Source organism: Ranitomeya imitator, chromosome 5, assembly GCF_032444005.1.
Source record: "Ranitomeya imitator isolate aRanImi1 chromosome 5, aRanImi1.pri, whole genome shotgun sequence".
Classification (NCBI taxonomy): Eukaryota; Metazoa; Chordata; class Amphibia; order Anura; family Dendrobatidae; genus Ranitomeya; species Ranitomeya imitator.
The window spans coordinates 708,496,977-708,524,167 of NC_091286.1; the positions used below are offsets into that span (position 1 = coordinate 708,496,977).

The 27,191-nt window shown below is 49.2% G+C and overlaps 1 protein-coding gene across 2 annotated transcripts in view; it reads right to left on the reverse strand.

Moving 5' to 3' along the window:
* Window positions 1-27,191, reverse strand: part of GTF3C2 (general transcription factor IIIC subunit 2) — a 159,447-nt gene that overhangs the window by 127,399 nt on the left and 4,857 nt on the right. For both annotated transcript variants that reach the window (XM_069728612.1, XM_069728611.1), the window contains exons 2-3: window positions 5,093-5,432; window positions 1,501-1,908 (exon numbers count right to left, since the gene is read on the reverse strand). In XM_069728612.1, coding sequence (XP_069584713.1) covers window positions 1,501-1,908; window positions 5,093-5,381 — 697 coding nt within the window. In that variant the 5' untranslated portion in view covers window positions 5,382-5,432. The remainder of the gene's footprint in view (window positions 1-1,500; window positions 1,909-5,092; window positions 5,433-27,191) is intronic.

A 27,191-nucleotide genomic window follows, 5' to 3' on the forward strand; every position in this document is an offset into this window, starting at 1 on the left:
AAAAAGCAGAAAAGAAAAAAAGAGGGAGAGACAGAAAAGGAAGGGGTGAAAGAGGAAGACAACTGAAATAGGAGGAAGGGGAGAAAACTGAAGCGGAGGAAGAGGGAGTCAGGGGAAGGGGAAAGAGGAGGAAGGGGAAATGAAGAGGAGAAAAAGGGAGCATCTAGAGAGGAGGAATTGGAAAGAAATAGAAAGGGAAGAGGAAAAGTGGAAGAAAAAGGGTGAAGAGGAAGCGGAAAAGTAAGTGGAAGGAGGAAGGGGGAGGGGAAAGGGGTAGGAGAAAGAAGAAGGCAGTGGGGGAAGAAAAGGGTGGGAAAAGAAAAAGGAAGAAGGGAAATGGGTGAAAGGAAGATGGTGGGGAAAAGGTAAAGGATGAAAAGGAAGGAAAGGGAAAAGGGAGAGGAGGTAGAGGAAGGGGAGAGTGGAATAGAAGAAAAAAAAGAGGAAGGAGTGAGGGGAAAGGGAAATAAGTAGGAGTAAGGAAGAAAGGGAGACAAGGAAAATAAGTTAGGGGAAGATGAAAAAGAGGAGGAAGAGGAAAGAGGGAGAATACAGAGGAATGATGGGGAGGAGGATGAGGAAAAATGGAGAGGAGGAAGGATGGAGAGGAGGAAGGATGGATAGGAGGAAGAAGAGGAAGGATGGCGAGGAGGAAGGATGGCGAAGAGGAAGGATGGAGAGGAGGAAGAGGAAGGATGGAGAGGAGGAAGAGGAAGGATGGCGAGGAGGAAGAGGAAGGATGGAGGAGGATGAGGAAGGATGGAGAGGAGGAAGAGGTAGGATGGAAGGAAAAGGGGAAGAGGAAGCAGAAAAGTAAGAGGATGGAGGAAGGGAAAGGAAGAGGAAGAAGAGGAGAAAGAGGAAGGAGGTGAGGAAGAAAAGAAGAAGGAGGTAGAGGAAAGGGAGAGGAGTAAATAGGTAGGGATAAAGGAGAGGATGAAGAGGAAGGAGGGATGAAAAGGGAGAGGAGTAAAAATAAGGGTGAAGAGAAAGACAGGAAAAAGTAGGAGAAAAGAAGGAAAGGGGAAAGCATAAAAAAGGGACAGAAGAGGAAGAAGGGAGGACTAAGGAGGGGAGAGAAGAAGAGGAAGGAGGGAAGGGTAGAGTAGAGGAAGGAGGGATGGGATGTGGAGGAAGAAACGGGAAAGGGAGGGATGTGAAAAAGGAGAAAAGGATGGATGGAGGGGACAGGGACATGAGAAAGCAATGATGGAGGGGAAGGAAGGGGAAGAGGAGGAAAAGGAAGGAAGGAGGGCTAAGAGAGAGGTAGGAGAAAGCGGAATGGAGAGGATGGTTGGACAGAGAAGGGAGTGGAAGAAGAGTAAGGTGGGAGGAAGAAGAGGGGATTAGAAAAGGAAGAAGGACCATTGACTTAAAATAAGAGGGTAATCGGGAAGCATGAACAAGCATAAACAGAAGGGAGAAGGTCTGAAATGACAGATGGAGTAGAAATTAGACAGCCTGGGAGAAGTACTGCAGTGTGAGAGAACAGTCACATACCAGTAGTAGCCTGCTGGACGTCCTGTGATGCCGGGATAGTGGACACAGACTTTTTCTGGATGCTGTCATTGTGCACAGTGATAGAGTTTACTGGAGACTGAATGACACCAAGACCTTTCCTGTCAGGAGGAGGTATGAGAGGGGCTGCAGACAACTGAGTCATCTTCATTTTAGTTTTAGACTTACAGCCTTTTCTCTTAGGCACCTTCACAGGTCTTTGACTGAGCAGGGGAGAATTCTGTAATACATTGACCGGACAAGGAGTTGAGGGCTCCTCTGCATCAGTCATAGCAGAGCGACTCTGTTCTAGAGTCCGTGAACACTTGGTGTTGGAATTCGGAGTTTGTGGGACACTAGCGGAGTCTTCAGCAACCAAACATCTATCGCTGCCATCCATAAGAGTAGGACCTGCACATACATGACAACACACCAAATTACTGAAGAGAAGACGAGGGATGGGAACAAAGAAGAGCAAAAAAGTGTGAGAGAACGAGGGCTCAAGAGAGAGAGGAGAAGAAAAAAGAAAACGAGGGCTGGGGACAGAGAGGGGCAGAAAGAAAAAGAATGAGGGAAGGGTATAGATAAGCAAAAAAAGTGAGAAAAAGAGGGATGGGGACAAAGGTGCAGAAAAAAGAGAAAACGAAGGCTGGGGACAGAGGAGCAGAGAGACAGAACAATGGCTGTGGACAGAGGTGCATAAAGAGAGAGAATGAGGGCTCGGAACAGAGAGGAGCAGAGAGAGAACAAGGGCTCGGGACAGAGAAGCAGAGAGAACAAGGGCTCGGGACAGAGAGAAGCAGAGAGAACAAGGCTCGGGACAGAGGAGCAGAGAGAACAAGGGCGCGGGACAGAGAGAAGCAGAGAGAACAAGGGCTCGGGACTGAGAGGAGCAGAGAGAACAAGGGCCCGGGACAGAGAGAAGCAGAGAGAACAAGGGCTCGGGACAGAGAGAAGCAGAGAGAACAAGGGCTCGGGACAGAGAGGAGCAGAGAGAATAAGGGCCCGGGACAGAGAGGAGCAGAGAGAACAAGGGCCCGGGACGGAGAAGCAGAGAGAACAAGGGCTCGGGACAGAGAGGAGAAGAGAGAACAAGGGCTCGGGACAGAGAGGAGCAGAGAGAACAAGGGCCCGGGACAGAGAGAAGCAGAGAGAACAAGGCTCGGGACAGAGAGGAGCAGAGAGAACAAGGGCTCGGGACAGAGAAGCAGAGAGAACAAGGGCTCGGGACAGAGAAGCAGAGAGAACAAGGGCTCGGGACAGAGAAGCAGAGAGAACAAGGGCTCGGGACAGAGAGGAGCAGAGAGAACAAGGGCTCGGGACAGAGAGGAGAGGAGAGAACAAGGGCTCGGGACAGAGAGGAGAGGAGAGAACAAGGGCTCAGGACAGAGAGAAGCAGAGAGAACAAGGGCCCGAGACGGAGAAGCAGAGAGAACAAGGGCTCGGGACAGAGAGGAGAAGAGAGAACAAGGGCTCGGGACAGAGAGGAGAAGAGAGAACAAGGGCTCGGGACAGAGAGAAGCAGAGAGAACAAGAACTCGGGACAGAGAGGAGCAGAGAGAACAAGGGTTCGGGAAAGAGGAGCAGAGAGAACAAGGGCTCGGGAAAGAGAGGAGCAGAGAGAGAACAAGGGATCGGGACAGAGAGAAGCAGAGAGATCAAGGGCTCGGGACAGAGAGAAGCAGAGAGAACAAGGGCTCGGAACAGAGAGGAGCAGAGAGAGAATAAGGGCTCGGGACAGAGAGGAGCAGAGAGAACAAGGGCCCGGGACAGAGAGGAGCAGACAGAACAAGGGCACGGGACAAAGAGGAGCAGAGAGAACAAAAGCCCGGGACAGAGAGGAGCAGACAGAACAAGGGCTCGGAACAGAGAGGAGCAGAGAGAAAACAAGGGCTCGGACCAGAAAAAAGCAGAGAGAACAAGGGCCCGGGGCAGAGAGGAGCAGAGAGAGAACAAGGGCCCGGGACAGAGAGGAGCAGAGAGAGAACAAGGGCTCGGCCCAGAGAGAAGCAGAGAGAACAAAGGCTCGGGACAGAGAGGAGCAGAGAGAACGAGGGCTCGGACCAGAGAGAAGCAGAGAGAACAAGGGCTCGGGACAGAGGAGCAGAGAGAGAACAAGGGCTCGGGACAGAGAGGAGCAGAGAGAGAACAAGGGCTCGGGACAGAGAGAACAAGGGCTCGGGACAGAGAGAACAAGGGCTCGGGACAGAGAGAACAAGGGCTTGGGACAGAGAGAACAAGGGCTCGGGACAGAGGAGCAGAGAGAGAACAAGGGCTCGGGACAGAGGAGCAGAGAGAGAACAAGGGCTCGGGACAGAGGAGCAGAGAGAACAAGGGCTCGGGACAGAGAGGAGCAGAGAGAGAACAAGGGCTCGGGACAGAGAGGAGCAGAGAGAACAAGGGCTCGGGACAGAGGAGCAGAGAGAGAACAAGGGCTCGGGACAGAGGAGCAGAGAGAAAACAAGGGCTCGGGACAGAGGAGCAGAGAGAAAACAAGGGCTCGGGACAGAGAGGAGCAGAAAGAACAAGGGCTCGGGACAGAGAGGAGCAGAGAGAGAACAAGGGCTCGGGATAGAGGAGCAGAGAGAACAAAGGCTCAGGACAGAGGAGCAGAGAGAGAACAAGGGCTCAGGACAGAGAGGAGCAGAGAGAACAAGGGCTTGGGACAGAGAGGAGCAGAGAGAGAACAAGGGCTCGGGACAGAGGAGCAGAGATAACAAGGGCTCGGGACAGAGAGGAGCAGACCGAGAACAAGGGCTCGGGACAGAGGAGCAGAGAGATAACAAGGGCTCGGGACAGAGAGGAGCAGAGAGAGAACAAGGGCTCGGGACAGAGAGGAGCAGAACGAACAAGGGCTCGGGACAGAGAGGAGCACAGAGAACAAGGGCTCGGGACAGAGAGAAGCACAGAGAACAAGGGCTCGGGACAGAGAGGAGCAGAGAGAGAACAAGGGCTCGGGAATGAGAGAAGCAGAGAGAACAAGGGCTCGGGACAGAGAGGAACAGAGCGAAAACAAGGGCTCGGGACAGAGGAGCAGAGCGAGAACAAGGGCTCGGGACAGAGAGGAGCAGAAAGAACAAGGGCTCGGGACAGAGAGGAGCAGAGCGAGAATAAGGGCTCGGGACAGAGGAGCAGAGCGAGAACAAGGGCTCGGGACAGAGGAGCAGAGCGAGAACAAGGGCTCGGGACAGAGAGAAGCAGAGAGAACAAGTGCTCGGGACAGAGAGGAGCAGAGAGAACGAGGGCTCGGGACAGAGAGGAGCAGAGAGAACGAGGGCTCGGGACAGAGCGAGAACAAGGGCTTGGGACAGAGAAGAGCAGAAAGAGAGAATGAGGGCTTGGACAAAGAAGTCTGTGAGAAAGAGGAGAGTGATGTGAGAAAGAGGAGAGTGAAGATGACAGATTGGATGAAAAAGGGTAGAGAAGACAAGGGTCTAAAACAAAAAGGCAAGAGGATGGGGCCTCAGAAGTGGGGTATAGAAGACATGGGTGTGAAATGAAGAAGAGGAGAAAGAGATGATGTGTGGGACAATGAAGCCAAGGACCACGGTCTAAACAGGGAGGTGTGGAGCTGATGGACCTCTAAGCCACATACCATTAGTGTCCAAAACGATGTCCTGAGAAAGCGGGAGAGAGGAGAGCGGCTTCTTCTGGGGGTTGTCACTGGGGAGAGCTGCAGCGTTTACAGGGGAATGGTATACACCAAGACTCTTCTTGCCAGAAGGTATGAGGGGAGCAACAGACTCCTGCATAGTGACCCCGGTGGTAGGAGCGCTGACACCTAGGGGCAAGACAGCGGGGGAGGGTAGATTCTCGTCTTCTCGGCTTATTATCATGACCTCTGCACAGAGTGTATCACAGTCCTCAAGTTCTGATCCGGCCATTAACAGCAAAGACTATCAGATCACCGCCATCTTATCTTTCAACGCCATCACCTGCAGCAAGAGAGAGCGCCAACTATCACATCACGAGCCATAATACACGAGAGCGTCACGAGCGCGCCAACTATGACATCACGAGCCATAATACACGAGAGCTCCAACTATGACATCAAGCGCATGTATATATGCACACAGGTATATACTATATACAGGAGGAGATGGCATACAGGTATATACTATATTCAGGAGAGATGACACAGGTATATACTATATACAGGGGAGATGACACAGGTATATATTATATACAGGGGAGATGACACACATATATACTATATACAGGAGGAGATGGCACAGGTATATATTATATACAGGGGAGATGACACACATATATACTATATACAGGAGGAGATGATTTACAGGTATATATAGTATATATATATATATATATATATATATATATATATATATATATATATATATATATATATATATATATATATATATATATATATACACAGGAGGAGACGCCTCCATCCTGTGTAATATAGGAGAGGCCTCCATTCTGTGTAATGCTGGAGAGGTCTTCCATCCTGTGTAATATAGGAGACGCCTCCATCCTGTGTAATAATCTAGTTGCCCACTTTTGAACTGAGCCCAAAATTGGATCCCATGCTCTAGATGTGGCCTCACCAATGATTTGCAAAGAGGTAACAATACGTTGGGATCATGGGATTTTCTCTCTCTTTATTCACCCTAAAAATAGAATTCGGCCTCTTTCACACTTCCGTCTTTCAGCTCCCGTCACAATCCGTCGTTTTTTGAGAATGCAGGATCCTGCATTTTCCCATAGACTTGTATTAGTGATGGATTGTGACGGATGGCCGGCCTTTCATCCATCTTTCACTGGATCCTGCATAAAAAAAACGGTCCGTCGGGCAGAGAAAACGTTCAGAGGAATGTCGGAAAATCCGTCAGCGACGCATCCTGCGCTGCCCGTCACTGGCTACAATGGAAGCCTATGGGCGCAAGATGCATCGCTGACAGTGAAAAGCAGGAATCCAGGGAAATTCTCGCTCGCTCTCTTTCTCTTTTTACTATTGATGCTGCCTATGCAGCATCAATAGTGACAAGATATAATGTTCAAAATAATAAAAAAATTTAAAAAAAAAAAAAAAATCGCAATATTCTCACCTTCCGGCGATCCCGTGCAGTGTCACCGATGCTCCGGTAGCTACCATTCCTAGTAATACATTGCGAGACCGCGACTTCTCGCGAGATTTCACAATGTATTACTAGGAATGCTAGCTGCCAGAAGCATCGCCGCGCGGGAACGCCGGTAACTGAGAATACCGCTGCGAAGACGCATACACAACAAGTCAGAAAGCCGGGCCCAGTGCACACGTTTTCCACAATCTGCACAGGATACAGAAAGGAGCTGTGGATATATAGTATATAATATACAGAGCGTGTGACTACATAGAGGAGCTGTGGATACATAGTATATACAGGGCATGTGACTACAGAGGAGCTGTGGATATATAGTATATACAGAGTGTGTGACTACAGAGAGGAGCTGTGGATATATAGTATATACAGAGTGTGTGACTACAGAGAGGAGCTGTGGATATATAGTATATACAGAGAGTGACTACAGAGGGGAGCTGTGGATATATAGTATATACAGAGTGTGTGACTACATAGAGGAGCTGTGGATATATAGTATATACAGAGAGTGACTACAGAGAGGAGCTGTGGATATATAGTATATACAGAGCGTGTGACTACATAGAGGAGCTGTGGATATATAGTATATACAGAGAGTGACTACAGAGAGGAGCTGTGGATATATAGTATATACAGAGAGTGACTACAGAGGGGAGCTGTGGATATATAGTATATACAGAGTGTGTGACTACATAGAGGAGCTGTGGATATATAGTATATACAGAGAGTGACTACAGAGAGGAGCTGTGGATATATAGTATATACAGAGCGTGTGACTACATAGAGGAGCTGTGGATATATAGTATATACAGAGCGTGTGACTACATAGAGGAGCTGTGGATATATAGTATATACAGAGTGTGTGACTACATAGAGGAGCTGTGGATATATAGTATATACAAAGCGTGTGACTACAGAGAGGAGCTGTGGAAATATATTGTATAGACAGAGCGTGTAACTACATAGAGGAGCTGTGGATATATAGTACAGGTCCTTCTCAAAAAATTAGCATATAGTGTTAAATTTCATTATTTACCATAATGTAATGATTACAATTAAACTTTCATATATTATAGATTCATTATCCACCAACTGAAATTTGTCAGGTCTTTTATTGTTTAAATACTGATGATTTTGGCATACAACTCCTGATAACCCAAAAAACCTGTCTCAAAAAATTAGCATATTTCACCCATCCAATCAAATAAAAGTGTTTTTTAATAACAAACAAAAAAACCATCAAATAATAATGTTCAGTTATGCACTCAATACTTGGTCGGGAATCCTTTGGCAGAAATGACTGCTTCAATGCGGCGTGGCATGGAGGCAATCAGCCTGTGACACTGCTGAGATGTTATGGAGGCCCAGGATGCTTCAATAGCGGCCTTAAGCTCATCCAGAGTGTTGGGTCTTGCGTCTCTCAACTTTCTCTTCACAATATCCCACAGATTCTCTATGGGGTTCAGGTCAGGAGAGTTGGCAGGCCAATTGAGCACAGTAATACCATGGTCAGTAAACCATTTACCAGTGGTTTTGGCACTGTGAGCAGCCGATGGAAGCATGAAGTGCTCCAAAATCTCCTGATAGCTAGCTGCATTGACCCTGCCCTTGATGAAACACAGTGGACCAACACCAGCAGCTGACAAGGCACCCCACACCATCACTGACTGTGGGTACTTGACACTGGACTTCAGGCATTTTGGCATTTCCTTCTCCCCAGTCTTCCTCCAGACTCTGGCACCTTGATTTCCGAATGACATGCAAAATTTGCTTTCATCAGAAAAAAGTGCTTGGGACCACTTAGCAACAGTCCAGTGCTGCTTCTCTGTAGCCCAGGTCAGGCGCCTCTGCCGCTGTTTATGGTTCAAAAGTGGCTTTACCTGGGGAATGCGGCACCTGTAGCCCATTTCCTGCACACGCCTGTGCACGGTGGCTCTGGATGTTTCCACACCAGACTCAGTCCACTGCTTCCTCAGGTTCCCCAAGGTCTGGAATCGGTCCTTCTCCACAATCTTCCTCAGGGTCCGGTCTCCTCTTCTCGTTGTACAGCGTTTTCTGCCACATTGTTTCCTTCCAACAGACTTACCATTGAGGTGCCTTGATACAGCACTCTGGGAACAGCCTATTTGTTGAGAAATTTCTTTCTGGGTCTTACCCTCTTGCTTGAGGGTGTCAATGATGGCCTTCTTGACATCTGTCAGGTCGCTAGTCTTACTCATGATGGGGGTTTTGAGTAATGAACCAGGCAGGGAGTTTATAAAAGCCTCAGGTATCGTTTGCATGTGTTTAGAGTTAATTAGTTGATTCAGAAGATTAGGGTAATAGGTCGTTTAGAGAACCTTTTCTTGATATGCTAATTTTTTGAGACAGGTTTTTTGGGTTATCAGGAGTTGTATGCCAAAATCATCAGTATTTAAACAATAAAAGACCTGACAAATTTCAGTTGGTGGATAATGAATCTATAATATATGAAAGTTTAATTGTAATCATTACATTATGGTAAATAATGAAATTTAACACTATATGCTAATTTTTTGAGAAGGACCTGTATATACGGAGCGTGTGACTACATAGAGGAGCTGTGGATATATAGTATATACAGAGCGTGTGACTACATAGAGGAGCTGTGGATATATAGTATATACAGAGCGTGTGACTACAGAGAGGAGCTGTGGATATATAGTATATACAGAGCGTATGACTACAGAGAGGAGCTGTGGATATATAGTATATACAAAGCGTGTGACTACAGAGAGGAGCTGTGGATATATAGTATATACAGAGTGTGTGACTACAGAGAGGAGCGGTGGATATATAGTATATACAGAGTGTGTGACTACAGAGAGGAGCGGTGGATATATAGTATATACAGAGTGTGTGACTACAGAGAGGAGCTGTGGGTACATAGTATATACAGAGCGTGTGACTACAGAGAGGAGCTGTGGATATATAGTATATACAGAGCGGGTGACTACAGAGGAGCTGTGGATATATAGTATATACAAAGCGTGTGACTACAGAGAGGAGCTGTGGATATATAGTATATACAGAGTGTGTGACTACAGAGAGGAGCTGTGGATATATAGTACATACAGAGTGTGTGACTACAGAGGAGCTGTGGATATATAGTATATACAGAGCATGTGACTACAGAGAGGAGCGGTGGATATATAGTATATACAGAGTGTGTGACTACAGAGAGGAGCTGTGGGTATATAGTATATACAGAGCGTGTGACTACAGAGAGGAGCTGTGGATATATAGTATATACAGAGCGGGTGACTACAGAGGAGCTGTGGATATATAGTATATACAAAGCGTGTGACTACAGAGAGGAGCTGTGGATATATAGTATATACAGAGTGTGTGACTACAGAGAGGAGCTGTGGATATATAGTACATACAGAGTGTGTGACTACAGAGGAGCTGTGGATATATAGTATATACAGAGCATGTGACTACAGAGAGGAGCGGTGGATATATAGTATATACAGAGCATGTGACTACAGAGAGGAGCGGTGGATATATAGTATATACAGAGTGTGTGACTACAGAGAGGAGCTGTGGGTATATAGTATATACAGAGCGTGTGACTACAGAGAGGAGCTGTGGATATATAGTATATACAGAGCGGGTGACTACAGAGGAGCTGTGGATATATAGTATATACAGAGCGTGTGACTACAGAGAGGAGCGGTGGATATATAGTATATACAGAGTGTGTGACTACAGAGAGGAGCTGTGGGTATATAGTATATACAGAGCGTGTGACTACAGAGAGGAGCTGTGGATATATAGTATATACAGAGCGGGTGACTACAGAGGAGCTGTGGATATATAGTATATACAGAGCATGTGACTACAGAGAGGAGCGGTGGATATATAGTATATACAGAGTGTGTGACTACAGAGAGGAGCTGTGGGTATATAGTATATACAGAGCGTGTGACTACAGAGAGGAGCTGTGGATATATAGTATATACAGAGCGGGTGACTACAGAGGAGCTGTGGATATATAGTATATACAAAGCGTGTGACTACAGAGAGGAGCTGTGGATATATAGTATATACAGAGTGTGTGACTACAGAGAGGAGCTGTGGATATCTATATATATAATTGTCTAAGGGTCATTTCCGTCTGTCTGTCCTGTCACGGTTATTCGTTCGCTGATTGGTCTCAGCAGCTGCCTGTCATGGCTGCCGCGACGAATCAGCGACGGGCACAGTCCGATTAGTCCCTCCCCTACACTCACTGCCCGGCGCCCGCTCCGTAATCCCCTCCACTCACCGCTCACAAAGGGTTAATGGCAGCGGTAACGGCCCACGGTGTAAGGCACTCCGTTATCGCTGCTATTAACCCTGTGTGTCCCCAACTATTTACTATTGATGCTGCCTATGCAGCATCAATAGTAAAAATAGGTCATGTTAAAAATAATAAAAAAAAACAAAAAACCTGCTATACTTACCCTCCGCCGCCTTTGCCGCTCCTCTCCATGCTCCCGGGACCGCTCCATTGCAAGCGGCAGCTTCCGGTCCCAGGGCTGGTATGCGACAAGGACCTGCCGTGACGTCACGGTCATGTGACCGCAATGTCATCATAGGTCCTGCTCACACCAGCCCTGGGACCGGAAGCTGCCGCTTGCAATGGAGCGGTCCCGGGAGCGTGGAGAGGAGCGGCAAAGGCGGCGGAGGGTAAGTATAGCAGGACTTCAACGGGCCTTCGGAAGGTGAGTTTATGTTTATTTATTTTCTTAAGTCTCTATACTACGTGGCTCTGTGCTGGGCAATATACTACGTGACTGGGCAATATACTACGTGACTGGGCAATATACTACGTCGCTGGGCAATATACTACGTGACTGGGCAATATACTACGTCGCTGGGCAATATACTACATGGCTGGGCAAAATACTACGTGGCTGGACAATATACTACGTGACTGGGCAATATACTACGTGGCTATGCAATATACTACGTGGCTGGGCAATATACTACGTGGCTGGGCAATATACTACGTGACTGGGCAATATACTACGTCGCTGGGCAACATACTACGTCACTGGGCAATATACTACGTGACTGGACAATATACTACGTGACTGGGCAATATACTACGTGACTGGGCAATATACTACGTGACTGGGCAATATACTACGTCGCTGGGCAATATACTACGTGACTGGGCAATATACTACGTCGCTGGGCAATATACTACGTGGCTGGGCAATATACTACGTGGACATGCATATTCTAGAATACCCGATGCGTTAGAATCGGGCCACCATCTAGTATAGTATATACAGAGTGTGTGACTACAGGGAGGAGCTGTGGATATATAGTATATACAGAGCATGTGACTACAGAGAGGAGCTGTGGATATATAGTATATACAGAGTGTGACTACAGAGAGGAGCTGTGGATATATAGTATATACAGAGTGTGTGACTACAGAGAGGAGCTGTGGATATATAGTATACACAGAGCATGTGACTACAGAGGAGCTGTGGATATATAGTATATACAGAGTGTGACTACAGAGAGGAGCTGTGGATATATAGTATATACAGATCATGTGACTATAGAGAGGAGCTGTGGAAATATATTATATACAGAGTGTGTGACTACAGAGAGGAGCTGTGGATATATAGTATATACAGAGTGTGACTACAGGGAGGAGCTGTGGATATATAGTATACACAGAGCATGTGACTACAGAGGAGCTGTGGATATATAGTATATACAGAGTGTGACTACAGAGAGGAGCTGTGGATATATAGTATATACAGATCATGTGACTATAGAGAGGAGCTGTGGAAATATATTATATACAGAGTGTGTGACTACAGAGAGGAGCTGTGGATATATAGTATATACAGAGTGTGACTACAGGGAGGAGCTGTGGATATATAGTATACACAGAGCATGTGACTACAGAGGAGCTGTGGATATATAGTATATACAGAGTGTGACTACAGAGAGGCGCTGTGGATATATAGTATATACAGATCATGTGACTATAGAGAGGAGCTGTGGAAATATATTATATACAGAGTGTGTGACTACATAGAGGAGCTGTGGATATATAGTATATACAGAACGTGTGACTACAGAGAAGAGCTGTGGATATATAGTGTATATATAGAGCGTGTGCCTACAGGGAAGAGCTGTGGATATATAGTATATACAGATCGTGTGACTACAGAGGAGCTGTGGATATATAGTATATACAGAGCGTGTGACTACAGAGGAGCTGTGGATAAATAGTATATACAGACCATGTGACTACAAAAAAGAGCTGTGGATATATAGTATACTATACATAGAGAGTGACTACAGAGAGGAGCTGTGGATATATAGTATATACAAAGTGTGACTACAGAGGAGCTGTGGATATATAGTATATACAGAGTGTGTGACTACAGAGAGGAGCTGTGGATATATAGTATATACAGAGCGTGTGACTACATAGGGGAGCTGTGGATATATAGTGTATATATAGAGCGTGTGCCTACAGGGAAGAGCTGTGGATATATAGTATATACAGATCGTGTGACTACAGAGGAGCTGTGGATATATAGTATATACAGAGCGTGTGACTACAGAGGAGCTGTGGATAAATAGTATATACAGACCATGTGACTACAAAAAAGAGCTGTGGATATATAGTATACTATACATAGAGAGTGACTACAGAGAGGAGCTGTGGATATATAGTATATACAAAGTGTGACTACAGAGGAGCTGTGGAAATATAGTATATACAGAGTGTGTGACTACAGAGAGGAGCTGAGGATATATAGTATATACAGAGTGTATGACTACACAGGAGCAGTGGACATATAGTATATACAGACCGTGTGACTATAGGGAGGAGCTGTGGACACATAGTATATACAGAGCATGTGACTACAGAGGGGAGCTGTGGCTATATAGTATATACAGAGCATGTGACTATAGGGAGGAGCTGTGGACACATAGTATATACAGAGCGTGTGACTACAGAGTGGAGCTGTGCATATATAGCATATAGAGAGTGTGGGACTACAGAGGAGCTGTAGACACATAGTATATAAACAGCATGTGACTAGAGGGGAGTTGTGCATATACATATAGTGTTACGTGTTACGGAACCACTCAGCACCCAGAATATGTTGTGCAGTTATATGTACAGTCATGGCCAAAAATTTTGAGAATGAGACAAATATTAATTTTTCCAAAGTCTACTGCTTCATTTTTCCTAATGGCAATTTGCATATACTCCTGAATGTCAGAGTGATCAGCTTAACAGCAATTACTGTACTTGCAAAGTCAATATTTGCCCAGAAAATGAACTTTAACCCCCAAAACACGTTTCAACATCATTGCAGTCCTGCCTTAAAAGGAGCAGCTAACATGGTTTTAGTGATTGATCCATTAACACAGGTGTGGGTGTTGATGAGGACAGGGCTGGTGATCAATCAGTCATGATTAAGTAAGAATGACATCACTGGACACTTTAAAAGGAGGCTGGTGCTTGGTATCATTGTTTCTCTTCAGTTAACCATGGTTATCTCTAAAGAAACACGTGCAGCCATCATTGCACTGCACAAAAATGGCCTAACAGGGAAGAGTATCTCAGCTACGAAGACTGCACCTCAGTCAACAATCTATCGCATCATCAAGAACTTCAAGGAGAGAGCTTCCATTGTTGTCAAAAAGGCTCCAGGGCGCCCAAGAAAGACCAGCAAGCGCCAGGACCGTATCTTAAAACTGTTTCAGCTGTGGGATCGGACTACCAGCAGTGCCGAGCTTGCTCAGGAATGGCAGCGGGCTGGTGGGAGTGCTTCTGCACGCACTGTGAGGCGGAGACTCTTTGAGCAAGGCCTGGTTTCAAGGAGGGCAGCAAAGAAGCCACTTCTCTCCAGAAAAAACATCAGGGACCGACTGATATTCTGCAAAAGGTACAGGGAGTGGACTGCTGAGGACTGGGGCAAAGTCATTTTCTCTGATGAATCCCCTTTTTGATTGTTTGGGACATCTGGAAAACAGCTTATTCGGAGAAGAAGAGGTGAGCGCTACCACCAGTCTTGTCTCATGCCAACTGTAAAGCATCCTGAAACTATTCATGTGTGGGGTTGCTTCTCAGGAAAGGGAATCGGCCTAAATACACAGCCATGAATAAAGAATGGTACCAGAATGTCCTCCAAGAGCAACTTCTCCCAACCGTCCAAGAGCAGTTTGGCGCCCAACAATGCCTTTTCCAGCATGATGGAGCACCTTGCCATAAAGCAAAGATGATAACTAAATGGCTCATGGAACAAAACATAGAGATTTTGGGTCCATGGCCTGGAAACTCCCCAGATCTTAATCCCATTGAGAACTTGTGGTCAATCATCAAGAGACGGGTGGACAAACAAAAACCAACAAATTCTGGCAAAATGCAAGCATTGATTATGCAAAAATGGACTGCTATCAGTCAGGATTTGGTCCAGAAGTTGATTGAGAGCATGCCAGGGAGAATTGCAGAGGTCTTGAAGAAGAAGGGTCAACACTGCAAATATTGACTTGCTGCATTAACTCATTCTAACTGTCAATATAACCTATTGGTACTCATAATATGATTGCAATTATATTTCTGTATGTGATATAAACATCAGACAAACACTAATAAAAACCAGAGGGCAGCAGATCATGTGAAAATATAATTTTGGTGTCATTTTCAAAACTTTTGGCCATGACTGTATGTATAATAGGTTCCATGTGAGATGCATGTCCCTAATGCATCAGCCCACAGGCTGCGCCCCTGGGCAGAGGGGACACGATATTCCCCTTTTGTCTGCCCCCACCTTTGTAATTCCCACAGTAAATATCGGCAGGCTCCAGCCGCCTGCGGCTATTGTAATGTATGTCTGGCCTGACGCTTTTCTATTGGCCTGCCGTGGAGAAGCAGTGATCTGTTATATGCGCCCATGTAACCAAGCAATTCCAGCCAGCGTCCTTCATTCAGACTCCAGCCAAAGCAAAGCGGACCTCCGGAAACACGGGGTGGTAACTGAAAGAGGTACCCCAGCTTGGTAGACCCCGTTACACTGGTGGCAGACAGCGGGATATGATACCCCTTCTACAGGAGGAAAGGAATGAATGCAAAACAACTACCAGAAGTTAAAGAGGACTACATTAAAAGATCTGGTGGAAGCCCGAGGGTTAATCGCCAGCAACAAAACAAAAGTGGATTTGATAGCAGCCATCATGGAACACGACAGTGCAACGCCCCCCAATATGAACGTGGAGGAGACTGAATTCCAGAGGGAGGTAAAGAACAGACTGGCGTTCTATGGCCCAAACCCTGCAGTAGAGATCATACGAGAGGTGATGGCTGATGTGCGTACTGATCTGAAGGAAGAGATGGCCGAGCGGACCAGGATAGAGCTAGCCAAGATCGAGATGGCAGAGCGGACCAAAGTGGAGCTGGCCAAGATGGAGATGGCAGAGCGGAGAGGAGAGTCAGAGAGCAGGGGGAGCTCTGGCCTTCGACCAGGTACCTTCAACAGTAAGCCACAAAAAGATCCAGTATAATGCCTTCCGACAGTTGGGGGAGGCAGAGGAAGACATTGATGGCTTTCTGCAGGACTTTGAGCGGCAGTGTGCCCTTCATCAAGTGAAGCCGGAGGAACGGGTTCAGATTCTGGCCAGCAAGCTGACCGGCCGGGCAGCGGACGCCTGTCGCACGGTACCTGATGAGGACTGTATGGACTATGAGCGGATCAAAGAAGTTATCTTGGCCCGGTATGCGCTGACACCAGAGGCATACCGCCAAAAGTTCCGCGGACTTATAAAACGAGTAACCGATACCCATGCTGAATGGGCCTGTAAATTACAGCAGTCACTGCTACAGTGGGTACAAGGGAGCCAAGCAACCACTAAGGAGGACGTCCTCCAGCTCTTCTTGTTAGAACAATTCTTTAATGGACTAAACCCCGAGACACAGGAATGGCTTCAGGACAGGCGGCCAACGACTCTTGAGGAAGCCGCTCGTCTGCCGATGAACATCATGATGCCAGGAGGCCTCAGTTGTCCGGATCAAAGATGGTCACTAGGGGTCCGCCCATGGACCTGGAGGGCCCCAAACCACCGAAGATTGTAGGGGGACCAGCTAGAAACTCGGCCTACCACAGTCCCCCTGGGGCACGATGCTACACCTGCCATCAGCTGGGCCACCTGCAAAGACAATGTCCCAACCGTACTCAGCATACCCAGTGGCCAAAGGCGGGAACAGCTACCTTCCGCCGGGCCACTGTACACTGCTACCAAGGCGAAGCTGACCCGGCATTGGGGGCTACAACTAACCAAGGGATGGAAGAGATGAAGGAAATGCTGCATGAAGTAGACCCCGTGCAGGCAGCCCGGGCAGATAATCGACAACAGCATCGACAGGTCGTGTGGGTTAATGGGAAACGCATGCAGGGACTAAGAGATTCCGGGGCAACTTTGACCCTTGTGAAGCCTCATCTCGTCAGGGACCAAGAGAAGATGGACCGGACAGTGGCAGTCCGTGTAGCAGGGGGAGCCATACATCATCTGCCGACTGCCAGGATTCACCTGAACTGGGGAGTCGGGGATGGCCTTGTTGAGGTCGGCTTGATGGAGGATTTGCCTGCAGACGTTTTGCTGGGAAATGACTTGGGGCCCATGTTGTCTGCCTTCTTGGTTGCCCCTCTGGCTGAGACATATCCTGTGACCACCCGGAGATAAGCTCGAGCTGCGGAGGTGGAATCACACTCACAGGAGGCCCAGGTAAAACATCCCAGCCCTACACGTATTCCCATAGCCAGACACATTTCTTGGGCCACCCCAGATGAATTTAAGAGGGCGTTACTTGAGGATCCTTCATTGGAGGGATATCGTGGGAAGGCACAGGAGGGGAGAGGGGTACTGGAAGGGGAACAGTTTATATGGAAGCAGGGACTCCTCTACCGGATCACAGAGCAGCACCACACAGGGACGAGCCCCACTATAAAACGACAGCTGGTAGTTCCCAAGAAGTATAGGCAGGAGTTACTGCGAGTCTCTCATGTCATACCCTTGGCCAGGCACTTCGGCGTCAGTCGCACCAGGCATCTTCTGACACAAAACTTCTTTTGGCTGGGGGTAACCTGTGATGTTCGTCAATACTGCCAGACCTGTGACAGTTGCCAGCGCATTGGCAAGAGGGGAGATCGATGCAAGGCCAAATTACGCCCCCTCCCCATTGTGGAGGAACCATTTAGCTGAGTAGCGGTCGATCTGATAGGGCCGTTAGCCAAACCCAGTCCGTCAGGGAAAAGGTATATACTGACAGTGGTAGATTATGCCACACGATATGCAGAGGCAGTGGCGTTACCCAACATACTGGCAGAGACAGTGGCGGCTGCCCTGCTCCAGGTTTTCTCACGGGTTGGATTTCCCCGGGAGATTATCTCGGACCAGGGTACCCAGTTTACAGCAGAGGTGACCAACCAACTGTGGAAGCTGTGCAGCGTAAAGTCCATTAGAAGCGCCCCGTACCACCCGCAAACCAATGGGTTGTGTGAACGCTTTAACGGGACGTTAAAACAACTCATTGGGACTTTTACCAGGACCTACAGGGACTGGGAGAAATTCTTGCCACACCTCCTGTTTGCCTATCGGGAGGTGCCCCAAGAATCCACGGGGTTCTCCCCATTCGAACTGGTATACGGGAGACGGGTAAGGGGACCCCTAGACTTAGTGCTAGAACACTGGGAAGGGCATCATAGAAGGGGTACCTATTGTACCCTATGTGCTGGAATTCCGGTATCGCCTACAGGAGCTGACCCAGGCTGTACGTGGGAACATGCAAGAGGCCCAGCGGCGCCATCGCGTATGGTACGATCAGAGGGCCAGAGAGCGCACCTTGGAAATAGGGCAGAAGGTCCTGGTGTTAGAGCCCACTAGGCAGAACAAGTTCCAAGCTGCATGGCAGGGGCTCTACCAGGTAGTGGGGAAAATAGCCGACACCACCTATAATGTCGCCGATTGTGACGACCCCAGGGTTATCTGCATGTTCCACGTGAATATGCTGAAGCCCTACCGGGAGCGCCCTGAAGAAGTAGTGGCCATCTGTGCACCTGAAGCAGAGGATTTAGCGACCTTCCAGAGGCTGGCTGACCGGCTTCTGGATGGTCTTCAGGACTATGCGTGTGCCTACCTGGATGACCGCCATCTACAGCGCGACATGGGAAGAGCATCTAAATCACCTAGAGACAGTATTAGACAGGATCCAAAAGGCCGGAATCACCCTGAACCCAAACAAGTGTCACGTGGGCAAAGCAGAGGTTCAGTATTTAGGGCATTGGGTGGGAAGTGGGAAACAGAGACCAGAACCAGCCAAGATTGAGGCCATAGCCAAATTGCCCAATCACGCACTAAAACCCAGGTCATGGCGTTTCTAGGGACAGCGGGTATTACAGGAAATTCGTTCCCAATTACAGCAGCGTAGCCAAGCCCCTCACTGATCTGACCCGTAAGAACCAACCCCGCCAGGTAACCTGGACCCCAGAGTGTGAGGAAGCCTTCCGCCAGCTAAAGGACGCCCTCACCAATACACCTGTATTGGCCACACCCGATCCAACTAAACGTTTCCTTGTCCACACAGACGCTTCTATGTTTGGATTGGGGGCAGTACTGAGCCAAGTCGGGCCGGACGGCCAAGAACACCCGTTAGCTTACCTGAGTCGGAAACTACTGCCCCCTGAAGTAAACTATGCGGCCATCGAGAAGGAGTGCCTGGCAATAGTATGGGCACTCAAAAAGTTGCAACCATATTTGTATGGACAACAGTTTTCCCTCCTAACGGACCATAATCCCCTAGTCTGGCTTAATCGGGTCTCCGGAGACAACGCCAGATTACTGCGGTGGAGTTTAGCCCTACAACCTCTGGACTTCACCATCCACTACAGACCCAGCAAACAAAACGGAAACGCCGATGGACTAAGTCGACAAACGGAACTTGTACCAACCCCATAAACTTCAGTTATCCTCAAACCGATCGTTAAGGATCAGACTGTGTATGCCGATCGCGTAGCTGAAAAGGGGAGCCGTGTTATGTGTTACGTAACCACTCAGCACCCAGAATATGTTGTGCAGTTATATGTATGTATAATAGGTTCCATGTGAGGTGCATGTCCCTAATGCATCAGCCCACAGGCTGCGCCCCTGGGCAGAGGGGACACGATATTCCCCTTTTGTTCTCCCCCCACCTTTGTAATTCCCACAGTAAATATCGGCAGGCTCCGGCCACCTGCGGCTATTGTAATGTATGTCTGGCCTGCCGCTTTTCTATTGGCCTGCCCTCTGTATCTGTGTGATATATTCTGTGTCCTGTGAGTAAAGTGTTGTCAGACTGGAAATACGTGGAGAAGCAGTGATCTTTTATATGCGCCCATGTAACCAAGTAATTCCAGCCAGCATCCTTCATTCAGACTCCAGCCAAAGCAGAGTGGACCTCCTGAAACACGGGGTGGTACTGAAAGAGGTTACCCCAAGCTTGGTAGACCCCGTTACAGTCACCACTCCACATTTTAAGCCAGAGGGGCCTGCGGGCGGAATTAGACTGGACTAAGGATCTTGCCGCGATCCTGATTGACTCCATAGATGCGTCCGCTAAAAAAGCTGAGGCCTTTTGGAGCACGGGAAGGCAGTCCAGTAGTTCCCCTCTGGAGGTACCCTGAGAAATGTGTTTCTCTAGTTCGTCTGTCCAACGAGACAGGGCTCTGGCAACACAGGTGGCAGCAATGTTAGATTTTAACCCCGAGGTAGATGTTTCCCAAGACTTTTTTAACAGGCTTTCCATCTTTCTGTCGAGCGGATCTCTCAATTGTGAAGAGTCCTCAAAGGGTAGAGAGGTTTTCTTTGCCACCCTCGCCACCTGGATGTCCACTTTAGGTATGTCCCAAGAAGGGGAACCTTCCTCTAAGGGAAACCTGTGTTTCATTTTAGAGGGCGTGGATAAGCGTTTCTCGGGGAGCTCCCACTCCTGAGAAATTAAATCCAAGACATTTTTATGTACCGGAAACCTAATTTGTCCCTCTGTCCTCAATCCACCAAACATTTCGTCCTGTATGGATTGCGGGACAGATTCCTCATGTAACCCCATCGTGTTACGTACAGCCATAACCAAATCTTCAGTATATTCGGAGGAGAAAAAAATACTTTCTTGCCTCCGAAAATTTAGGGGACGAAGATTCACCCCATTTTTCAGAGGAGGATGAAAAAGAGTGATCGGACTCAGAGGCCGAATCCTCAAATTGTATTTTCCTTTTTTTAGAAGGAGAAGGACCCTGCGTCTGTGGAGGAGGATTGAAGGCAGCTAGAGAAGTCTGGACTTCATGCTTGACCAGGGCCCGGATTTCATCAAGGAGGGAAGGTTGGTCGGCTCTGACGACTTTATCTGTGCACCCCTGACACCGCTTCTTCTCCCATAGAGAGGGAAGCTTTGCATTGCAGATTGCACATTTAGGCAATTTTTTGGCCAGGATTCTCTGGGCAGACTTGTCTCCCAGCAAAGAGAGGGAGAGTAGTGTAAGGATCAGAAGGGTCCCACTAATCCTAGTCTCGGACCCACCCCGCAACGGACTTACTGGAGCAGGGGTAGCGCTGGGCTCTGCAGATGCAGGGCAGGAAGCACCCTCTATTATGACAGGATCAGTCTTACCTGGAGGTGTCTTCAGACTGGTTTATATACAAATAAATCCAGCCCCCAGCGCAGGTGAAACACGTTCTCCTCCTCCTCCCCGTGTCCTAGAGCAGGCCTCCATGAGGAAAGGTGTGCTCTGTGCGGCGTCGGTAGTCCTGGGGGCGCTAGGAGGCCAAACCAGGAAGTCTATGCGCTCCAGCAGAGAGCGCAGGACCGGAAGTGACGCTATGCGCAACCATGATGTCACTTCTGGAACGCCGAACAGGAGAGGAAGATGAAGCGGTGAGCTCAGGTAGGCCACCGCCGGGGATCACTGGCCCACTTTACCTCCGCAGAGGCGCAGGTGGGCCAGGAAGGTCCTGAGTCCAGGGGAGACGGGAGCAGCACACAGAGTAAGGCAGAACCCCGACCGCAACTGCCCAGCAGAGAAAGCTTACAGGTACTCCGCAGTTGCCGGCCACGCAGCATACCAGGACCTCTGCATGCCCCATGGGGGACAGGAAAGACACTGGCGATTTGGAAGGAGGAGGGGCTTTTAACCTCTCGTGCTTCCTGTCCCCCATTAGGGAATGGAGACATCCTCCTATGCTGTCGTGGAAGGTGACTAGACAAAACTAGTACATGCCCTTATCTCCCGCCTTGACTATTCCAACTGTTATAGCAGGATCCATTTTATCTTGCTTGCCTCCATTTTGTGTAAGTGTTACTAAAGGTCAGAAAAACAAGTTGTTATTCACTATTCTTCATTGTGCTGTTATTGCTGATTGCTAAGAACTAATTGTAGCAGGGAATGTCCTTGGTAAAATAACGAATAATGTACTGTGCAAAAATATGTTTTCGAAACCATAGGGAGAAGGGAGTAATACACTCCGACGCTTAGCCCATATATGGAAAATCCGCCTCCGACAAGAATGCATAAAAAGTGTGTGTAAGCTTAATAAAACTAGAGATATTTCAGATACAGCCCTGGTGCATTGTGTCTTATCTCTCCGCTGCCATGACGTCATCTCTACGGTGGACTCAGAGAGTAGGTCGAGACCTGTGACAACACAACCTCCTACTCTCTGGCCTCCCCTCTAGCACCACTCCAATCCATCCTACACTCTGCTGCCCGACTAATTATTATTATTTATTATAGCGCCATTTTTTCCATGGCGCTTTACATGTGAGGAGGGGTATACATAATAAAACAAGTACAATAATCTTGAACAATACAAGTCATAACTGGTACAGGAGGAGAGAGGACCCTGCCCGCGAGGGCTCACAATCTACAAGGGATGGGTGAGGATACAGGAGGAGAGAGGACCCTGCCCGCGAGGGATCACAATCTACAAGGGATGGGTGAGGATACAGGAGGAGAGAGGACCCTGCCCGCGAGGGCTCACAATCTACAAGGGATGGGTGAGGATGCAGGAGGAGAGAGGACCCTGCCCGCAAGGGCTCACAATCTACAAGGGATGGGTGAGGATACAGGAGGAGAGAGGACCCTGCCTGCGAAGGCTCACAATCTACAAGGGATGGGTGAGGATACAGGAGGAGAGAGGACCCTGCCCGCGAGGGATCACAATCTACAAGGGATGGGTGAGGATACAGGAGGAGAGAGGACCCTGCCCGCGAGGGCTCACAATCTACAAGGGATGGGTGAGGATGCAGGAGGAGAGAGGACCCTGCCCGCGAGGGCTCACAATCTACAAGGGATGGGTGAGGATACAGGAGGAGAGAGGACCCTGCCCGCGAGGGATCACAATCTACAAGGGATGGGTGAGGATACAGGAGGAGAGAGGACCCTGCCCGCGAGGGCTCACAATCTACAAGGGATGGGTGAGGATGCAGGAGGAGAGAGGACCCTGCCCGCAAGGGCTCACAATCTACAAGGGATGGATGAGGATACAGGAGGAGAGAGGACCTTGCCCGCAAGGGCTCACAATCTACAAGGGATGGGTGAGGATACAGTAGTTGAGGGTAGAGCTGGTCATGCAGCGGTTTGGTCAATCGGTGGTCACTGCAGGTTGTAGGCTTGTCATAAGAGGTGGGTCTTCAGGCTCTTTTTGAAGGTTTCGATGGTAGGCGAGAGTCTGATGTGTTGTGGTAGAGAGTTCCAGAGTAGGGGGGAAGCACGAGAGAAATCTTGTGCGCGATTGTGGGAAGAGGAGATAAGAGGGGAGTAGAGAAGGAGATCTTGTGAGGATCGGAGGTTGCGTGTAGGTAAGTACCGGGAGACGAGGTCACAGATGTATGGAGGAGACAGGTTGTGGATGGCTTTGTACGTCATCGTTAGGGTTTTGTAGTGGAGTCTCTGGGCAATGGGGAGCCAGTGAAGGGATTGACAGAGGGGAGAGGCCGGGGAATAGCTGGGGGACAGGTGGATTAATCGGGTAGCAGAGTTTAGAATAGATTGGAGGGGTGCGAGAGTGTTAGAGGGGAGGCCACAGAACAGGAGGTTACAGTAGTCGAGGTGGGAGATGATGAGGGCATGGACTAGGGTTTTTGCAGATTCTTGGTTGAGGAATGTACGGATCCGTGAAATATTTTTGAGTTGAAGGCGGCAGGAAGTGGAAAGGGCTTGGATATGCGGTTTGAAGGAGAGATCAGTGTCAAGGATTACCCCGAGGCAGCGAGCTTGTGGGACTGGGGAGAGTGGGCAGCTGTTTACTGTAATGGATAGGTTCGTTGGGGGGTCATGTGAGATGGGGAAAGATGATGAATTCTGTTTTGTCCATGTTAAGTTTTAGAAATCTAGCGGAGAAGAAGGATGAAATAGTGGACAGACATTGAGGGATTCTGGTTAGTAGGGAGGTGATATCTGGTCCAGAGATGTAGATCTGTGTGTCGTCAGCATAGAGGTGATACTGAAAGCCGTGAGATTCTATGAGCTGTCCCAGGCCAAAGGTGTAAATGGAGAAGAGCAGGGGTCCTAGAACTGAACCTTGCGGGACTCCGACAGATAGAGGGCGAGGTGAGGAGGTGGTGTGTGAGTGGGAGACGCTGAATGTCCGGTCAGTTAGGTATGATGAGATCCAGGATAGGGCCAAGTCTGTGATGCCAAGGGATGAGAGGGTCTGTAGTAATAGGGAATGGTCCACTGTGTCAAAGGCAGAGGACAGGTCCAGGAGGAGGAGGACAGAGTAGTGTCGCTTGCTCTTGGCGGTTAATAAGTCATTGGTGACCTTAGTTAGGGCAGTTTCAGTGGAATGGTGTGACCGGAAGCCAGATTGAAAGCGGTCGAAGAGGGAGCAGGAAGATAGATGGGAGGACAGTTCAAGGTAAACGGGTTGTTCCAGTAGTTTGGAGGCATAGGGGAGAAGTGATATAGGGCGATAGCTAGATACAGAGGATGGGTCAAGAGAGGGCTTTTTGAAGATAGGTGTGATGGAGGCATGTTTAAAGCTTGAGGGAAAAACACCAGTTGTTAGAGATAGGTTGAAGAGATGGGTTAGGGTTGGGATGAAGACTGTGGTGAGGTTTGGGATGAAGTGGGATGGGAGCGGGTCAAGTGCACAGGTGGTGAGATGCGATCTTGAGAGTAGAGTCGATCTTCTGTAATGGTGGAGAAGTTGATTTTGGAGGTGGAGGGCTGGGTGTTTACTAAAACTGTCTCTGTCCACCCGCTATTCCCCGGCCTCCCCCCATCCCAAGCCCTTCACTGGCTTCCTATCGCCCAGAGACTCCAATACAAAACCCTAACCATGACGTACAAAGCCATCCACAACCTGTCTCCTCCATACATCTGTGACCTCGTCTCCCGGTACTTACCTGCACACAACCTCCGATCCTCACAAGATCTCCTTCTCTACTCCCCTCTTATCTCATCTTGCCACAATCGCATCCAAGACTTCTCCCGTGCTTCCCCCATACTCAGGAACACTCTACCCCAACACATCAGACTCTCGCCTACCATAGAAACCTTCAAAAAGAACCTGAAGACCCACCTCTTCCGACAAGCCTACAACGTGCAGTGACCCTCAACCTACTAAACCGCCGCACAACCAGCTCTACCCTCTACTAGTGTATCCTCACCCATCCACTTTAAACTGTGAGCCCTCGCGGGCAGGGTCCTCCTAGTGTATCCTCACCCATCCCCTGCAGACTGAGCCCTCGCGGGCAGGGTCCTCCCTCCTTCTGTACCTGTTAGTGCCTTGTTTTTTGCTCATGCTTAGTTGTATTTGTCTATATTTGCCCCTTTTCACATGTAAAACTCCATGGAATAAATGGCGCTATAAAAATGTATAATAATAATATTATAGTATATACCTCACACTGTCCTATAAAAATACTATATACAGGTGTTTCTCAAAAAATTAGAATATCATCAAAAAGTGAATTTATTTCAGTTCTTCAATACAAAAAGATAATCTCATATTATATAGAGTATTACCGTACAGGGGTCCCCCACAGCCTCACACACACACACACACACACGGTACCGTACAGGGGTCCCCCACAGCCTAACACACAGTACCGTACAGGGGTCCCCCGCAGCCTCACACACACACACGGTACCGTACAGGGGTCCCCCGCAGCCTCACACACACACGGTACCGTACAGGGGTCCCCCGCAGCCTCACACACACACACGGTACCGTACAGGGGTCCCCCACAGCCTAACACACAGTACCGTACAGGGGTCCCCCGCAGCCTCACACACACACACGGTACCGTACAGGGGTCCCCCACAGCCTAACACACAGTACCGTACAGGGGTCCCCCGCAGCCTCACACACACACACGGTACCGTACAGGGGTCCCCCGCAGCCTCACACACACACACGGTACCGTACAGGGGTCCCCCGCAGCCTCACACACACACACGGTACCGTACAGGGGTCCCCCGCAGCCTCACACACGGTACCGTACAGTGGTCCCCCGCAGCCTCACATACACACACGGTACCGTACAGTGGTCCCCCGCAGCCTCACACACACACACGGTACCGTACAGGGGTCCCCCACAGCCTAACACACAGTACCGTACAGGGGTCCCCCGCAGCCACACACACACACGGTACCATACAGGGGTCCCCCGCAGCCTCACACACACAGTACCGTACAGGGGTCCCCCGCAGCCTCACACACACGGTATCATACAGGTGTCCCCCCCAGCAGCCTCACACACACACACACGGTACCATACAGGTGTCCCCCGCAGCCTTACACACACGGTACCATACAGGGGTCCCCCGCAGCCTCACACACACGGTACCATACAGGTGTCCCCCGCAGCCTTACACACACGGTACCATACAGGGGTTCCCCACAGCCTCACACACACACACGGTACCATACAGGTGTCCCCCGCAGCCTCACACACACACACTGTACCATACAGGTGTCCCCCGCAGCCTCTCACACGGTACCATACAGGTGTCTTCCGCAGCCACACACACACACACACACACACACACACACACACACACACACACGGAACCATACAGGTGTCCCCGGCAGCCTCACACACACGGTACCATACAGGTGTCCCCCGCAGCCTCAAACACACACACGGAACCATACAGGTGTCCCCCGCAGCCTCACACACGGTACCATACAGGGGTCCCCCGCAGCCTCACACACACACGGTACTATACAGGTGTCCCCCGCAGCCTCACACACACACGGTACCATACAGGTGTCCCCCGCAGCCTCACACACGGTACCATACAGGTGTCCCCCGCAGCCAGCCACACACACACACGGAACCATACAGGTGTCCCCCGCAGCCTCACACACGGTACCATACAGGTGTCCCCCGCAGCCACACACACACACACGGAACCATACAGGGGTCCCCCGCAGCCTCACACACACACGGTACCATACAGGTGTCCCCCGCAGCCTCACACACACACGGAACCATACAGGTGTCCCCCGCAGACACACACACACACACACACACACACGGAACCATACAGGGGTCCCCCGCAG